This window comes from Cervus canadensis, chromosome 3 (assembly GCF_019320065.1).
Source record: "Cervus canadensis isolate Bull #8, Minnesota chromosome 3, ASM1932006v1, whole genome shotgun sequence".
NCBI lineage: Eukaryota > Metazoa > Chordata > Mammalia > Artiodactyla > Cervidae > Cervus > Cervus canadensis.
In genome coordinates, this window is record NC_057388.1 from 72,810,635 (window position 1) to 72,825,273 (window position 14,639).

At 57.8% G+C, this 14,639-nt stretch overlaps 1 protein-coding gene across 10 annotated transcripts in view; it reads left to right on the forward strand.

Annotated features, from left to right (window-relative positions):
• Nucleotides 1-14,639, forward strand: part of CAMK2B (calcium/calmodulin dependent protein kinase II beta) — a 93,358-nt gene that overhangs the window by 33,732 nt on the left and 44,987 nt on the right. For all 10 annotated transcript variants that reach the window (XM_043463470.1, XM_043463471.1, XM_043463473.1 and 7 more), the window contains exon 2: nt 136-230. In XM_043463470.1, coding sequence (XP_043319405.1) covers nt 136-230 — 95 coding nt within the window. The remainder of the gene's footprint in view (nt 1-135; nt 231-14,639) is intronic.

Below are 14,639 nucleotides of genomic sequence, written 5' to 3' on the forward strand. Positions count from 1 at the left end.
CACAACTGAACAACCAACATTAACACCAACTAACACACCCCTTCACACAAATCTCTGCCCGAGGCTGGGCATCAGGACTGAATGCTGGGTGTTCACTGGGGGGATTAACTGTCTGTTTCCCTGTTTCTCTCCCAGGGGGGCTTTTTCTGTGGTCCGACGCTGTGTCAAGCTCTGCACTGGCCATGAGTATGCGGCCAAGATCATCAATACCAAGAAGCTGTCAGCCAGAGGTAGGAAGGGAATGGCTGTGTTGGCCGGTGGGAGCTGGGGGCAGGGGGAGCCTGTGCTGGGGGATGGGGCATGGCCTGTGGCTCCCGGGGTGACACAGTCGGAGTGGGATTCATGGCTGCAGTGGGGTGTGAACAGGGCTCATGGCTGCGCAGGGCTGGGAGCAAGAGGCACCCACACACCCTCACATCTGCTATTGCACTCTCACTCTTGTTTAGGGGCCCATGGAACCTCCGTCTCTTCTCCCCAGAGCTGGAGGGGAGAGGCATGCAACCAGGTGACTGGACATGGTCCGATAGTGTCATCTGCCCAAGAATGTGGGCCAGAGGAGGACATAGGGACCTGAAGACTTTGGATGCTTCAGGGGCCACCTGAATGGCATGTTTCCTGACTCAGACTCTGCCAGTCTTCTGGACCCAGGGATGCACGTGGGGACTCATCTGACTGTGCTGGGAGGGCTGGGAGGGTGTGCCTGCAGGGGTGGATGTGATGCTGGCCATGAGCTGGCCCTGGGCATGTGGCCTCACCCCATCCGGGACTTCCCAGGCCCTTGCTGGGGGCGGCCTGTTCTGGGCAGACAGACAGACCCCTAATCCAGTGGTGTTCCATGTGGTGGGGGTGGGGCAAGATGTGTGTGAGGGGGAATGACATGTGGTGAGTGAGTGTGATAAGGCCATGGTGGAGGTGCCGCCCCGAGCAGGTGAATTCAGAATACAGAGGCATGGGGACAAGGGCGGGGAACCAGGGAAGAAGTTTGGCGGGACCTGCCACCCCCCAGGATCTCCAACCCAGGATTAGACAGGAGGGGCTGGATGAGCCCTGGGGAAACAGTGCTGAGTCAAGTCCTCTCCCACCTCCTCCCAGGCACACCCACGACCCTGGTTAGCATCCAGACACAAATCTAATTGAGAGGCTCCTTCTCCTCCACGAGGCCCTGACTGTCGGCAGTCCTGGCCCACATCCCGCCCTGCGGTTGGCGCAGAGAACGCCTCCGTCTGTGGGGTCTGCAGCTTCTAGCCCAGCAGCCTGCGGGGGCGAGCGGCTGAGCCTGCTGTGTGGTTCGCTGAGCTGTGTGTGGGTGTTTGGGTGCCTGCTGTGTACCAGGCCTTCGGGGCTGAGTGTTTCCAGGGGCAGGCGCTCCGGTCCCAGCCCATGTTGAGAGGCTGGTTGTGCACCAGTGGGGTCAGTCCTGCGTCCTCTTTTTTGCTGCCGGTGTTAGGAGGGGACAGGGGTGACACGGGGCACTGTGGAGACAGGTGGTCTTGGAGCCAGTGCAGCCCCGGGGCATGTGTGGTGGGAAGGCTCAGATCCTGCAGCTAGACTGATAACAGCAATAACATGAAGGCTAATATTTACCAAGCGATTGCTGTGCGTACTGCCAGATGCAGGGCTGCTCCTGTGTTCCCTGACACTGGGTGGGCGGCACCGGTCGGATACCGTTGTCACATATGTTTGGGAGCTGTGTCCGCATACGTGGAGTTTCTAAAGCAGGAGGAGCACTCTGCTTCATTCTCTAGGCTTGTGCCAGGCCACAGGAGGCGAGAGAGCCCACCTTCAGATGTCCCCTGGGCTGCTGAGGGAGACCCTCACTCATTTGTCAGCTTTACCCAGCGCCTCCCACGTGCCTGGCACTGAGAATGGGGTGATGAGCAAATACATCCAAACAAACCACTACAGCCCCATCTTTGGGGTGGGAGCCCAGGAGAGGGCACAGGAGGTTGGATGGGTCTTGAAGGATGAATAGGAGTTTGTGAGACTCAAGCAGAAAACCACTTGAGTATGAGTATGTTTCCGTGGAATCCGACAGCTCCTTTCAAGTATATTCACACTCCCCTGTTTATACCCTTAAAGTGAAAGTGTTAGTCGCTGAGTCATGTCCGACTCTTTGCGACCCCACGGTCTGTAGCCTGCCAGGCTCCTCTATCCATGGGATTTTCCAGGCAAGAACACTGGAGTGGGTTGCCATTTCCTACTTCAAGGGATCTTCCCCACCCAGGGATTGAACCTGGGTCTCCTGCATTGCAAGCAGATTCTTTACTGAGGATCAAGAGCAGTGGAAGTCTGAAATTCTCCGTGTTCCACAATTACCACCTGCTCTTTCTTCTGCCCCCGCAGCAGCAGGCCTGCTGCCCGCTTCCTGACAGCCAGCCTGCTCTCTGCCCTTGAGTTCCAGAGGCTGGGCCAAAGAGATTCCGGCTCATGGCGACTTTGTGGAGCTGTGCAGACATGGGGCTCCATCAGCCCTGCTTCCGGTCTCAGTGTCCCAGCTGGACGCAGCTCAGGTTGGGTGGTGGGAGGCAAGGCAGCTAGCCAGGGCTGGTCTGGAACTGGAGCAGCCAGCTCTCACCTGTTGTCACCTGCCCTCAGGAGCACTTCCCCCATGAAGACACTCCCTGCTTTGCGTCTACACTTGGGCCCTGGCATTGCTCAGGTCTGTGAAGGTCTTGGGCATTCCCCCTACCCTGTTAAACTCATTATCATGGAAAATTTCAACCACCCCCAAATATAGATAAAATGATAGAATGAGCCCCCAGGTTCAACACAACAGTTTTCAACACTCGGGGAATTTTGTTTCATCTGCAACCCTCCCCATGTTCCACCCCCACTTGCATATCTTGCGGCAGATCCCAGACCACCTGTCATTTCACCACAGTGATCAGCGTGTTTCTCTAATGGAAAAGGATTCTAAAACCAACCAGCCACCTCCATGTACAGGGACCTAAGGGTCTTTTGACACTCCCCAGCCCCTTTTCGAGCTGAATGGGCGACTGGAAGGGTAAGAGGAGAGAGTCTCGGACCCCCAACCCTCATCTTCATGCTGAGTGTGGGCCAGAAATGGGGTACCTAGGCTGATGGATTTGGTTTGGTAGCTACATGGCCCTGGCCACATGGTCCTGACTGCCTCAGTGTGTGACCTTGGCCGTGTTACTTAGCCACCCTGTACCTCAGTTTTCTCAGCTGTAAAATGGGAATAAATCTAATCACTACCTCAGAGGGGCATTGTGAGGGAGAGAGGAGTGAGGTACTTTGGAGTCAGCCTAGCACGGTGCTGCCCGAACACCCTTTGCTTTCTTTCACTTTTCTTGCCAGACCATCCTGCCCAGCCTGCAGGCTCTAGGACTCCTCCTCCAGGAAGCCTCCCTGGGTCCCCCCAACCAGCTTAGAAACCTAGAGGCCCAAAAGCAGTCACTTTATGAATTTTTCCATTGATCATTTGCTCCTTGAGGGCAAATGCAGCAGGTTCATCTCTGCACCTTCTCAGCTCCCAGCCCAGACACTCGGAAAATACATGTAGGAACATCCCACCCTCTTCTTACTTCCCTTTGAGGACTGGCTACATAAAACCCAAAGTTCTCATTTGGCCTGAAACTCTGCCTGTGGCCCTGTCTTCTCTCTCCCTCCCAGCAGCTCTGCTCAGGCACTGGCTTCTTCTGGTTCTGTAAACCCCAGGGCCTTTGCGCATGCTTTCTCTGAGGCTCAGACAGTAAAGAATCTGCCTGCAAAGCAGGAGACCTGGGTTTGATACCTGGTTCAGGAAGATACCCTGGAAAAGGGCGTGGCAACTGACTCCAGTATTCTGGCCTGGGAAATTCCATGGACAGAGGAGCCTGGCAGGCTATATACAGTCCATGGGGTGGCGAAGATTTGGACACAACTGAATGACTAACACTTTCACTTTCTTTCTAGAGATGCTTTTCCTGAACTTTGTACCTGCTTAACTCCTGTTGATGACACTTCTTCAAAGGGGTCTCCCTTGTTTCATACGTAGCAGAGCAGCTCCCTCGCTGCGATCTATTGAAAGTCAGCCCTCGACACAAGGGTTTGTCGCTCTGGCCGGCCGGCCGCCCGCCGGCGGGCCGGGGCGTTGTGGTGGTCCGTGCCACCCTCGCTCTTTTCCCTCTGCGGGCTCTGCCTCTCCCCCGGGGCGGTCGAGGGGCCGCCGTCCTCCACGGAGCTGGGGGATGGGGGAGCGGGTCGAGGAGAGGGAGAAGAGGGGGGCGCCCCTGACGGCGCCTCCCGGCCTCCGGGTGCTGTGCCCTCCTCCGCTTCCCCGCCGCGGGCCCTGGCCCCGCGGGCTGGGACGGGGGACAGGGGGAGAGGCGTGGCGCGGACGAGAGTCTGGGGGTGCCGCAGGGCGGCCCCGCCGTCCCCTTTCCCAGGGGGGGCGAGCGGGGCCGGGGGGCTGGTGGCGCGCGCCTGTGGCGGCTGTCACCTCCGTGCGCGCACGTGTCCCTTCCCTCTGGTCCTGGCGGCAGGGAGAGGGAAGATGACGGCACGTGGGTACTCGCGGGGCCCTTGCGCTCTTTCCTTCCCACAAAAAAAAAAAAAAAGACAAAGGGGTCTCCCTTGAGCCTCCAGTAGGAATCTGGACCCAAGCACCCTGTTTTTATTTGATGACTGTCTCACACACTAAACTGCCAGGCCTCACAGGCAGGACTTGATCTGTTTTGTTCACCATTGTATCTCCTACCCTCCACCCAGGCCCTGAGAGGTGGGGAGCTCTCCATACATCTTTTGGAATGAATGAATGCTTTGAGTGAGTGGGTTTTGAAGGAGTGGATGTGCAGCCTGTGCTGGAGTCAGGTTAGTCTCCCAGGTGAGAAGCTGGGACAGGGATTGGGTGGAGCAGCGTCTAGAAGAAGGTGTGTTGCAGGGTCGGGTTTGCAAGGGAGATCCCTGGTCACTGAACACCTGAGCATCTGGGAAGTCCAAGTCCAGGAGAAGTTCTGTGGTGAAGCCAGAGAGTGGTTGGGAAGCAAGGAGGGGAAGCCCAGAGCTGGCTGCTCCTCCCTGAGTCCTGGTGTTCACCTTGAAGCCTGCACCTATGGCGTCCTGCAAGGTCAGACTTGATCCACACAGAGAGTCCTGACTCCAGACAGTGCTCCCTCACCAGAGAGGCCATTCAGAAATGCTTGCCCCAGCTGTTATCCTGGAAGGTGGGAGCAGTGGATCCATGGGTGGGGAGTCTGCAAGGCAAGTGGGAGAGTGGGGAAGTGGAGACTGGACTCAGAGGTCAGAGGGGAAGCCCCTCTTCTGCCCGCTTCATTTTCAGAGCAGTATGGAGGGGCCTCACCCAGCCCTGCAGTGAGGGTGGTCCCCTCCTGGTCCGAGGAGACTGGCTTAGTCCTTCAAGGCTTCCAGTGATAAAGAAAGCAGCAGGAGAAGGGTGCTGGCACTGGACACAGAAAAACTGTCCCACTTGGTAACTGACAGTTCTCGGGGCCACGAGGACACTGCAGATTACATCCAGCTTGTGCCAAAGGCAGTAAGAGTTAGACTTTTTAAATTTAATACTTAATTAAATAGAGGATTGTGAGACATTCAGAGTCTGTGAATGTACTGAATAATAAGAGATTATTAAACTACCATTAACAAAAGCAGTTAGAGGAAAATTAATTGACGGGGGTGGTGGGGGTAAGATGATCATCAGCAGGCACTTCTTGTTCCTCCCGCCTCCCTGTCCCCTCCCCTTGCTCCTTGTCAGCACCAAGTGGCTGCTCTTTAGGGCTGGTTTAGTGGCCATTTGGAGGACATCCTGTGGACCGAGCTCTTTTAGTACTCACTGGCCCCGAGCGGGTGTCCCAGAAATGACCCCGGTCAGCGGCCGACCTTGAGGAAGGAAGGAGGGACACAGCTGCGCAGGAGCGGGGGCTCAGGCCCCTGGGTATGGTGCCCTGACCCTCAGCAGCATTTTCGTGAGGTCAGTGGTGGGAGGCCTGTGCCACAGCTGAGGAAACAGAACCCCACAGAAGCAGAGTCTGGCCCTGGAACCCACAGTTGTGATGAGCAGAGCCTGGGACGCTGGCAGCTCCAGTTTTCACTCAGCTGCCGAGGGTCGCAGGGGGATCAGGTGTAGGGGCTGACCTCACAGTGGGTGCTCACCGTACAGGTGGGGGACTCACCCTCCCCGTGAGGAGGCTGAGGCCACAGACGAGATCGAGGCTCACCTCTGACCCTCCTCCCGACCCCAGGCTGAAGCTCGGTTTACCTCCAGCTACCTTTACGCAGGGTCACGCCCTTCGCGGGGTCCGGATGGCCCCTTCTGCCTTGGGGGCGCCCCTGTCGGCGGTGTAACGGGGAGGAGTTATCTGGTCTCTAGGGGCTCTGGGGCTGAGCCTGCACCCCTGGCCAAACCTGCCCAGGCCCCTGCTTTCCTGCTGCAACCCGTGCTGCCGGTTTCCTGTCGGCCCCCACGACCCACAAGCGGGAAGACATCCCGAGACAGAGGATAATGGGCGCCGGGAATCCGCGGAACTGGGTTACTGGAGGACGCGGCGCCGGCACCGCATTGCAGGGGCCGCTGAGCATGCGCAGCGGGCGCTGGGGCACCCTCCCTCCTTTCTTTCCCTCCTCTCCCCTCCTCTCCTCACCCCTCCCCTCCTCTTCTCTTCCCTTTCTTCCCCTCCCCACTCTTCCCGTCCCCCCTCTCCCTCCCTCGAGCACCCCTCCCTCACCTGAGCACCCTTACGGGGCCATTCCTCAGCCCCGCCCCCTCCCTTGCAGCTCCCAGGGCCCCAGGGCCCCAGCCAGGGCCTCACTGTATAATGTCCTAATTTCAAATAAAAAATGATTTTTTAGAATAAGTATGTCCTAGGCCCCCAACCAGCCTTTGGTGCACCCTGCTTTGGAGTAGGGGCTCCAGGGGACCCTGGGTAATGGGAGGGGGTCTCCCTAGGGACCCAGAGGGTGCAAAGGAGTGGGGGTCCCTCCCTTTGTCCCGGGGTCAATCTTAAACTGGACAGACCCATTTCTCCCAGATTCTGTTGCCAGGGAGTAGGTTTGTGTGGAGTTGCAGGTGTCCTGGTGCAGGTGGGGAGGGAGTAAGAGGGAAAGTTGGGAGTTCTTGTGGGAGGTGATCCCCCCTCATTCCCATCCCAGTGGGAGGATGGGGGAGCAATGAGGGAACCAAACTGGGGTGGCCAGATTTTGCAGTTAAATTTGAATTTCAGATAGGCAATAAAAAATATTTGAAGACAAATCTGTCCCAAACTGCATGGGACATGCTTCTATTAGAAAACTGTTTACCTGCTCGTGGGACATATTTATATTAAAAAAAATACTTGTTGCTTATCTGAAATTCAGATTTAACTGGTCTTTTTTTTTTTCTTGAGTATACCATGCAGCATGTGGGATCTTAGTTTCCCAACTAGATCAAACCCGTGGCACCTTGCAATGGCAGCATGGAGTCTTAACCACTGACCCATCAGAGAAGTCCCAAACGGGTCATTTTGTGTTTTATCAGGCAATGCTAAACAGGTCTTTGTCATTAATTTGTTAACCAAACAGGCTAAGTCAAAACTTCCCTAAACTGGGCGAAGGCAGAGGAGGAGAAGAAAAGGGGTGGAGGCCAGGCTTTGTGGGCAGGAGTCCCCGTGGACACCCGCTCCGTGTTCTTGGTGGCCTCACCTGTGAGGAGGGGAGAGTGGCAGCTCTGTGGCCTGGCCGCTGCTTCTGGCTCTGGGGCATGGCTGTCCCTGTGAACCCCGGGTCCCGTGGGCTCTGGGGCCTGGTGGCTCGGATGATACAAATGCTCTGTGTAGTCAGGCCGAGGCAGTTCCCACCCCATTGGGCTGTAGAAGGTCAAGGGAGTATGGGGAGGTGGCCCAGCCCCAAAAGGAGGGCTGGTCCACGGTTATTGGGAAATGTTCCCGAGCTCCCGGGCCCTCTGGAGGGGTTGTTTCATCCGTTGTTCCTGTCATTCCCCCCAATCTGAAGAGCTCCTTCCTACCACCCCTGCCCACCCCACATGCACCAAGAGCGCCCTCCAGGGGTTCAAGGGGCACCCGCAGGTTTGAGGACCCAATTTCTGTCCCACTTTACAGCAGACAAAACTGAGGACATGAGAGGATAGTCATTTATAGTCGGATCACCTCTTTTTTGCCTGTTAGTCAAGGTGGGAGCCCGCCAGAGGATCGTGGGCATGACCAAACACAGGACATGGGGCCCAGAGAGCCGAGGTGGACAGCAGGCTGCACCGCACAGGCTCAGGGCCCGGGAGGTCCCTGCACGTCACACAAGCCACGCAGGGCAGAGTGAGCAGCAGACTCTGGGAGGCAGGCTTCATGGTGATGAGAGAGTGGGGTGCCACTCATTCCCCCAGGGGGCCGTGGTCGCTCGTTTGAATAATTCCTTGCCTGCAGGGGGCTGAGGCCACCAGTGGCGGACAGCTCAGGTCCGAGCCTGGGAGAAGCACCACTTGGCTGGAGGAGCCGGGTGGGGTGCCTACAGCTAGGCCATTAGGGGCCCTCCCGGTTTCACCAGACTTCAGGGCAGCACATCACATGGGGCCTCAATCATGAGATGCCACGTCTTTCTGCAGTGGTAACGTGCTGGGTAATGATGGCTCTGAGCCTGAAGAGGGCGCCTCTGCTCCCTGGAGGAGCCGCTGAAAGGCCAGACCGGAGGGACCGTGGAGTGAGGGCTCTGAGGACCACTTGGCCGGCTCAGTGCAGCGGGGTGGGGAGCTGCAGGATGCCGGCCGAGCTCCCGGGCACCTGGCAGCTTGCTCGTGCCCCCTCGAGAGCCCTTTCTTTGTTGCAGAGAGGCAGTGGCAGCTGCAGGACGCACTCAGGCGCCCTTGTGGGCCGTGTGGCTGCCAGGTGATGCTGGTGTGATAATTGCTGGTTGTCTTTTAGAAGCAAAATCTGCTACAAGAAGCTACAGTGGCGGCCATTCTTTTCATCCTCATGGCCCTGCCGGTGCCACCGGGGCTGCAGCGAGACTGGACTTTCCAGGGGCCCCCAGTGCTGGATGCAGAGCAGGTTGAGATGCCCCCAGGACCCTTGGTGCTCCCTGGGTGAGCAGGCTGGGCTCAAGCATGTCAGCCTGTTGAAGGCTTGAGAAGCCTGGTGGGAAAGCCTTGGGATGGCTGAGGCTTCTGGGCCAACCTTCCTGGGTGGTGGCCCAGCCCCATTCCTCGCACCCTCCAGCCTTCCCATGCCCTGTCGGAAAGTTGGGAGCGATGTTAATAACAGCTCTACCTCAAGGAGGGCCCTTTGGCAGCTCTGCAGGCCTGTGAAGAGCCCAAGAGCTGGTCTGTAAACAGCAAGCGCTAGTTGCAGTGGTCCTGAGGCACTCCTGTGCCCTGGAGTGGAGGAACCACCGGAGTCTCAGACCGTGTTCCACTGTGAACTTCATCCTCCCCCTGAACCAGCTTGCACCTGGTGACAATGACCGGATGGTCAGGCCCTGCTGCAGGACGCTGCGCTGCCCCTGGAGTCGGGCTGGTTTGTCCCACACGTCCCAGGCCTGGGAGCCCTGTCAGGAGGCAATAGCTGCCGAGGCCCTGGCTTCGTGACGTCCTTCCGGAAAGACCTGTCCTCCTCTGCAGCCTTCCATCCTGTGCCTAGAGAGGGGATGAAGCTGAGGTCAGAGCCTCCAGCATCACCGTTGCCGATCTGAGTGGTTGTGACCAAACGCCAGGGGTCCTGCACCAGCCAGAGACAGAGCCACCCCTCCCCTGGGTGGGGGGGGCCAGATGCTGACGCTGTCCATCTCAGAAGGTTTGAGGAGAGCTGTAGCCTTCGGGGGGAGGGGGAAGCTTCCATGTCCTGTTCTGTGTCAAGCTGTTGGCTCCGCAGGGTAGGTGCTGCCCAGGCTCCCGTTCCCTCCGGGCTAAACCAGCGGTGGGCTCAAACCGGCAGATGCTGGTGCTTACACTTGAACTGGCCTTTGCCCTGGTGCACCCACCCCCAGGCCTGCCCACCCCTTTCCTGGGACCCTGAGGATCCTGTAGGTGGTGGTGCAAAGCACCCAGGCTGAGGGCACCGTGGAGGGTGCCAGGGTTTCTGCTGTGCACTCCACTGGCTGCTGTGAATGCCCAGGGTATACTGTCAGATTCTGACCCAGCAGCTCGGAACCACAAGAGCTGCCCACCTGTGTTCCCGTGCTGGGTCCCTCCGGACTCTCACAACTTTGGGACACGTGAGTTAAGGACTTGATGCTGGGTAGTGACTAACATGAGCCTGAATGAAATGGGATGTGGGTGTCCATGAGCCTCCGAAGACTCTAGAAATCTCCCTGTGCCATCCGATGGCGTAGGCGGTGGAGACAGGTGGGAAGGAGAGGAGGGAACCCTGAATGAGGAATCCCAGGGCTCAGTGGGGTGGGTCACCTGGGGACAATGAGTCCTTGTTCTCATGTGCAGCCATGGACTCCCACCTCCCTTCGGAAGAATAGAAGCCCTCGAGAGGAGAGGGGAGATAACTGCTGGGGTCTTGAGTGTTGTCTTGGATAGAGGCTGGAGGAGGGCAGCAGGAAAGCAGGGAGGATGACAGGCCAGGTGCCCAGCTCTGCAGGGCAGGCTGCGGGGAGGGGCTAGCTGCTAGGGGAGGGGCCAGCAGTGGGGGTTTCCTCTCTTTGCTGGCCTCTCTCTGGAAACACCCCCCTAACCCTTTTCACACATGGGAAACTCTTGGAGCACAAAGCTTGGCCCTGTTTAGGGCCCTGTGCCCAGTATCCCCATGGTCACTTGAGTCTGGCCCATAAGTGAGCCTCCCATGCCCCAGCTTGATGATGTTGGTGTGAGCCCACCGCTGGTTTAGCCTGGAGGGAATGGAGCCTGGGCAGCACCCACCCTGTGGAGCCAACAGCTGAACACAGGATAGGATGTGGGAGCTACCCACCACCCCTGAAGGCTACGGTTCTCCTCAAACCTCCGGAGGTGGGCAGCATCAGCGTCTGGCATCCCCCCATCTGGGGGAGGGGTGGCTCTGTCTCTGACTGGTGCAGGACCCCTGGCATTCGGTCACAACCACTCAGGTGAGGATAGGAAGGCAGCCGAGGGCAGGGGCTCCTGCTTGGACACCCGAGAGCTGCGTCTTCCTGCTGCGCCTGCGCCGCACGGTCAGGCGGGTGATTCTATAGACAAGTCGCTGCCTGGGGCCTGGCCACACACACATTCCCACACCTCATAGCCTGAGAGCCGGCCCTGTCCACTCCTTCCCTGTGGGCACCCTTCTCCCCTGAGATCTCAGCCACAAGGGGTGGGCATTCCACACTTCGTGCAGAAGTGACCCCAGGTGGGGGCTTAACTCTGATATGATGCTTGGACCCCCGCTGGCTCAGTGTCCAGTAGCTGCCAGGTTTGGCAGGGTGTCCTGATGATGGGGTGTCCTAGGCAGCGGACACGGTGGCCCATGACCTCTAGCTGGTGCCCTGGCATGTTCCAGCCTCCTTGTCTCTGGCCAGGGGTCCAGTAGCCACCCAGGAGGAGAGAGCAACCCAGAGCCCCATCCACGTGCTGGGCAGTGTGGACCTTCCATGCAGGGTTTCATGTTCGGTCCAGCATGACATGTCCTCACTTCTGACTTCCTCACTTGTCCCAGGCTGAGCTGGGGAAGCGGGTGGCAGCCCCTCCCGGTGGCTGGGCCTCCTGTCCTTCCTCCGCCCCTGCCCGGCGCCTCGCGGGTGTCCTTCTGCCGGTGACAGCACTGCTGCTGCTCCTGGCAGCTGGCAAGGGGCCAGCCACCCACCCACGTCCCTCCTGTCGCCCTCCTCCTGGCTCCTTTCACCCCCCACCCCGCTCTGCTGTGAGTCACCCGCAGCCAGGGAGCAGGTGGGGGCTGGGGGGCTGGGAAGGCAGCTGTCACTGGGCCTTGGGTCGAGTCCTGATCTTGGGAACACAGCTCTCTGGGTACCTGTTTCCTCTACTGTGACTGTGCCCCACCCCGCAGGGTGCAGACATCCTCTCCCGCCTCTGAGGGCTGCATCTCTTCTCCTGCCCCCAACAGCCTCCTCTTTGTTCTTGACTCAGCTCTGGGTTCTCCCATCTGGGGGTCTGTGGCTGGGGGGACCCACCTCACTGTTGAGTTTAGGATAGTACAGAGCTGGTTTGAGTCTCCCATTGCCATTCTTCAGGGTATTATCAGAGTTAAACAGCTAACGCCTGAAACCACCAGGTGGCGCCCACGGCCTGATTGCTGTGTGTGGCAGCGCCAGTCTCTTCCTGTTCCTTGGGGGTCCCCTGCCCATCTCCTTCATGGTGGGCGGTGGGTGCCAGCTACAGCACAGTGGCAGCCCCAAATGGACCTGTTCCCGCCTCCTGGGGGCTCCTGGGGTCTGGGAACTGCACTGGGCCACCTCCCTTCCCGGGTGCCCCTGCCACCCACCTTGGGGACCTCCAGGATGCGGGGTGCGCCTGGCACTAAAATCAAGGTAGAATTACTCAGAAGCTTCCAGGCCCCGCGTTGCCAGGGACACAAGCTGCAGAGCTGCGGGGTGAAGCCTCACGGGCTGTGGCAGGAGCTTAGGGTGCAGGAGCCGCTGATCACAGGTCCCATGTAGCTGGTGTCTTTAACTAAAGTTCTTTTTCTTTTGTTGGATAAACACTTTCATAGGGTATAAGTGAGTGCTGTGTTTTATCAGTGGGGTGTTTCTCTGGCAGGAGAAATAAATAGCTTGTTTCTGCCTCTGCTGATGCTGTCTGGGGAGCAGGTGTAAATGTCACGTGTGTGTGTTAGGTTGCCCCAGACGCACCACACCAGTCATCTTTGGCAACCGGCCCACAGGTACTTAGGTGGGTCTCCATGGGTGCGGATCCATTAGATGCCTGAGCTTTTACAAGATGGCTGAACTCAGGAGTTCCCCTTTAGAGCTTCACATCAGAGGGGGTGTGGGAACTGAAGCTGTACCCCCAGGAATGGCAGACTCCTCCAAAACCTGCCTCTGGCATCCCCCGTGAGTCTTCCTGCCCCCTATCCTGCTGTCCTTGGGGCTTATGGTACTGCTGCTCTGCTCCTTGGGACCCAGGATGGGTGTCCCCGGGCTTCCTGGGACATGCTCAGCCTGTGGGCGAGGGGGGGGCAAAGAGCCCTCCCTTCAACAGGGTGGGGTTCTGGAGGCTGGAGGGGGCTTGGCTTGTGCCCTCACTCCCTGGCCCCTCATTCTTCCACACCCTGTTTTGGAGGTTAACCTGAGACCCCAAAGCCAGTATGCGTGAGGGGAGATGAAGGGACCAACGCGGGAGAGGGGGCCCCACACCGTCTGGGGGCAGGATCCGTAGGGGTGCCAGTGGGGTGGATCCTCAGGGCTCACTCGTCCTTGGATGCAAACCTGCACAGGTGTGGGACACGTGCCGAGCCACATACCAATGTTAGTAACTAAACACTAGCTGACATGGCAGGGGGTCACAAGCAGCAGGTGCTTGGGTCTCAGGGCAACTCTGGACACCCAGACCCTCAGTGCACCAGGCTGCAGCTCTGGGAGGGCCCTTTTGAGCCTCTCAGCTGGATTCAATGCCCCCATGACCTCTAGAGCCCTGGCAGTTGCTGGTGGGCCCCTCTTGGGGTTGCTCACTGCCTGCCCAGCCAGGATATCACTGCAGTGGGCATGGCAGGGTCTGGCTGCTCAAGAGGACTCTTGGACTTCCTTCAGGAGGGAGCACTAGGCTGGGGTGCCTGGTGTGCTGAGGGGTCCTGGTTGGGGTGGGCAGCCTTTTGATCGTGTTCTCTCCATGGCCCTGCTCGGTGGTCACTGCTGTGGTCTTCTGAGTCCAGACAGGTCTCTGGGGTCAGAGTTCCTGGAGGGAGGCAGGTGGCAGGCTGAGCAGGTGCGGCAGCCCTGAGAAGCCACAGAGCTTGCTCAGGGTCGCTGGCCCATCACATGTCCTGCTGTCCACCAGGGGACGGGTTAGGTGGAGTGTCCTCCCAGGTTCTCACTGACAGTTTAGGACTGGGTTGCACTTCTTGTGCGAAGCAGACTGGGTTAAATTTGACTCCTCAAAAAAAAAAAAAAAATTTGACTCCTCCAACCATGTCTATGGTTGTCTATTACGATGTTAATTTTGAAATTCGGAGACAGTAGCTCCTTGACTTTGTAGAGGGGCATCCCTGGTAGCTCAGTTGGTAAAGAATCCACCTGCGATGCAGGAGACCCCAGTTCGATTCCTGGGTCGGGAAGATCTGAAAGCAAATCAGAGGATGTGGGCAGAATTGGGATGCTGGGTTCTTCCTCCCACGGCCACATGCCTGGCCAGAGGTCAGCCTACTGGACCCGAGAGGAACAGCCTCCTCCTCCAGCCCCTTCTTATGGCTTCTGGTTCCCATCCAAGGTCACAGAATATCAACTTATATTTTTAATTTCAGGGCAAATATTTTATGACACTCTCTCATCATATTTAACCAGTGGCTTTGTGCTTACTGGAGACAGGACCAAATTAGAAAAAAACAAAACAGCATTTTTCCCTATGACAAAAGTAACACAAGGTTGTTGTCAAAGTTGGGGAAAAATATAAAGAATAAAAATTATTCATAATTCTGCCACCCAGAGCAGAGCAGTTATGATCTTAATGAGATGTCTGCACTTGAACTTTGACCAACTTGAAACATGTGTCGTGATACAGAGTTTCAGAGCTGCTCTCTGGTCAAGTGCTGCTGTGCCTGATACGGAAAGGAGACAGCCAAGAGGGTCAA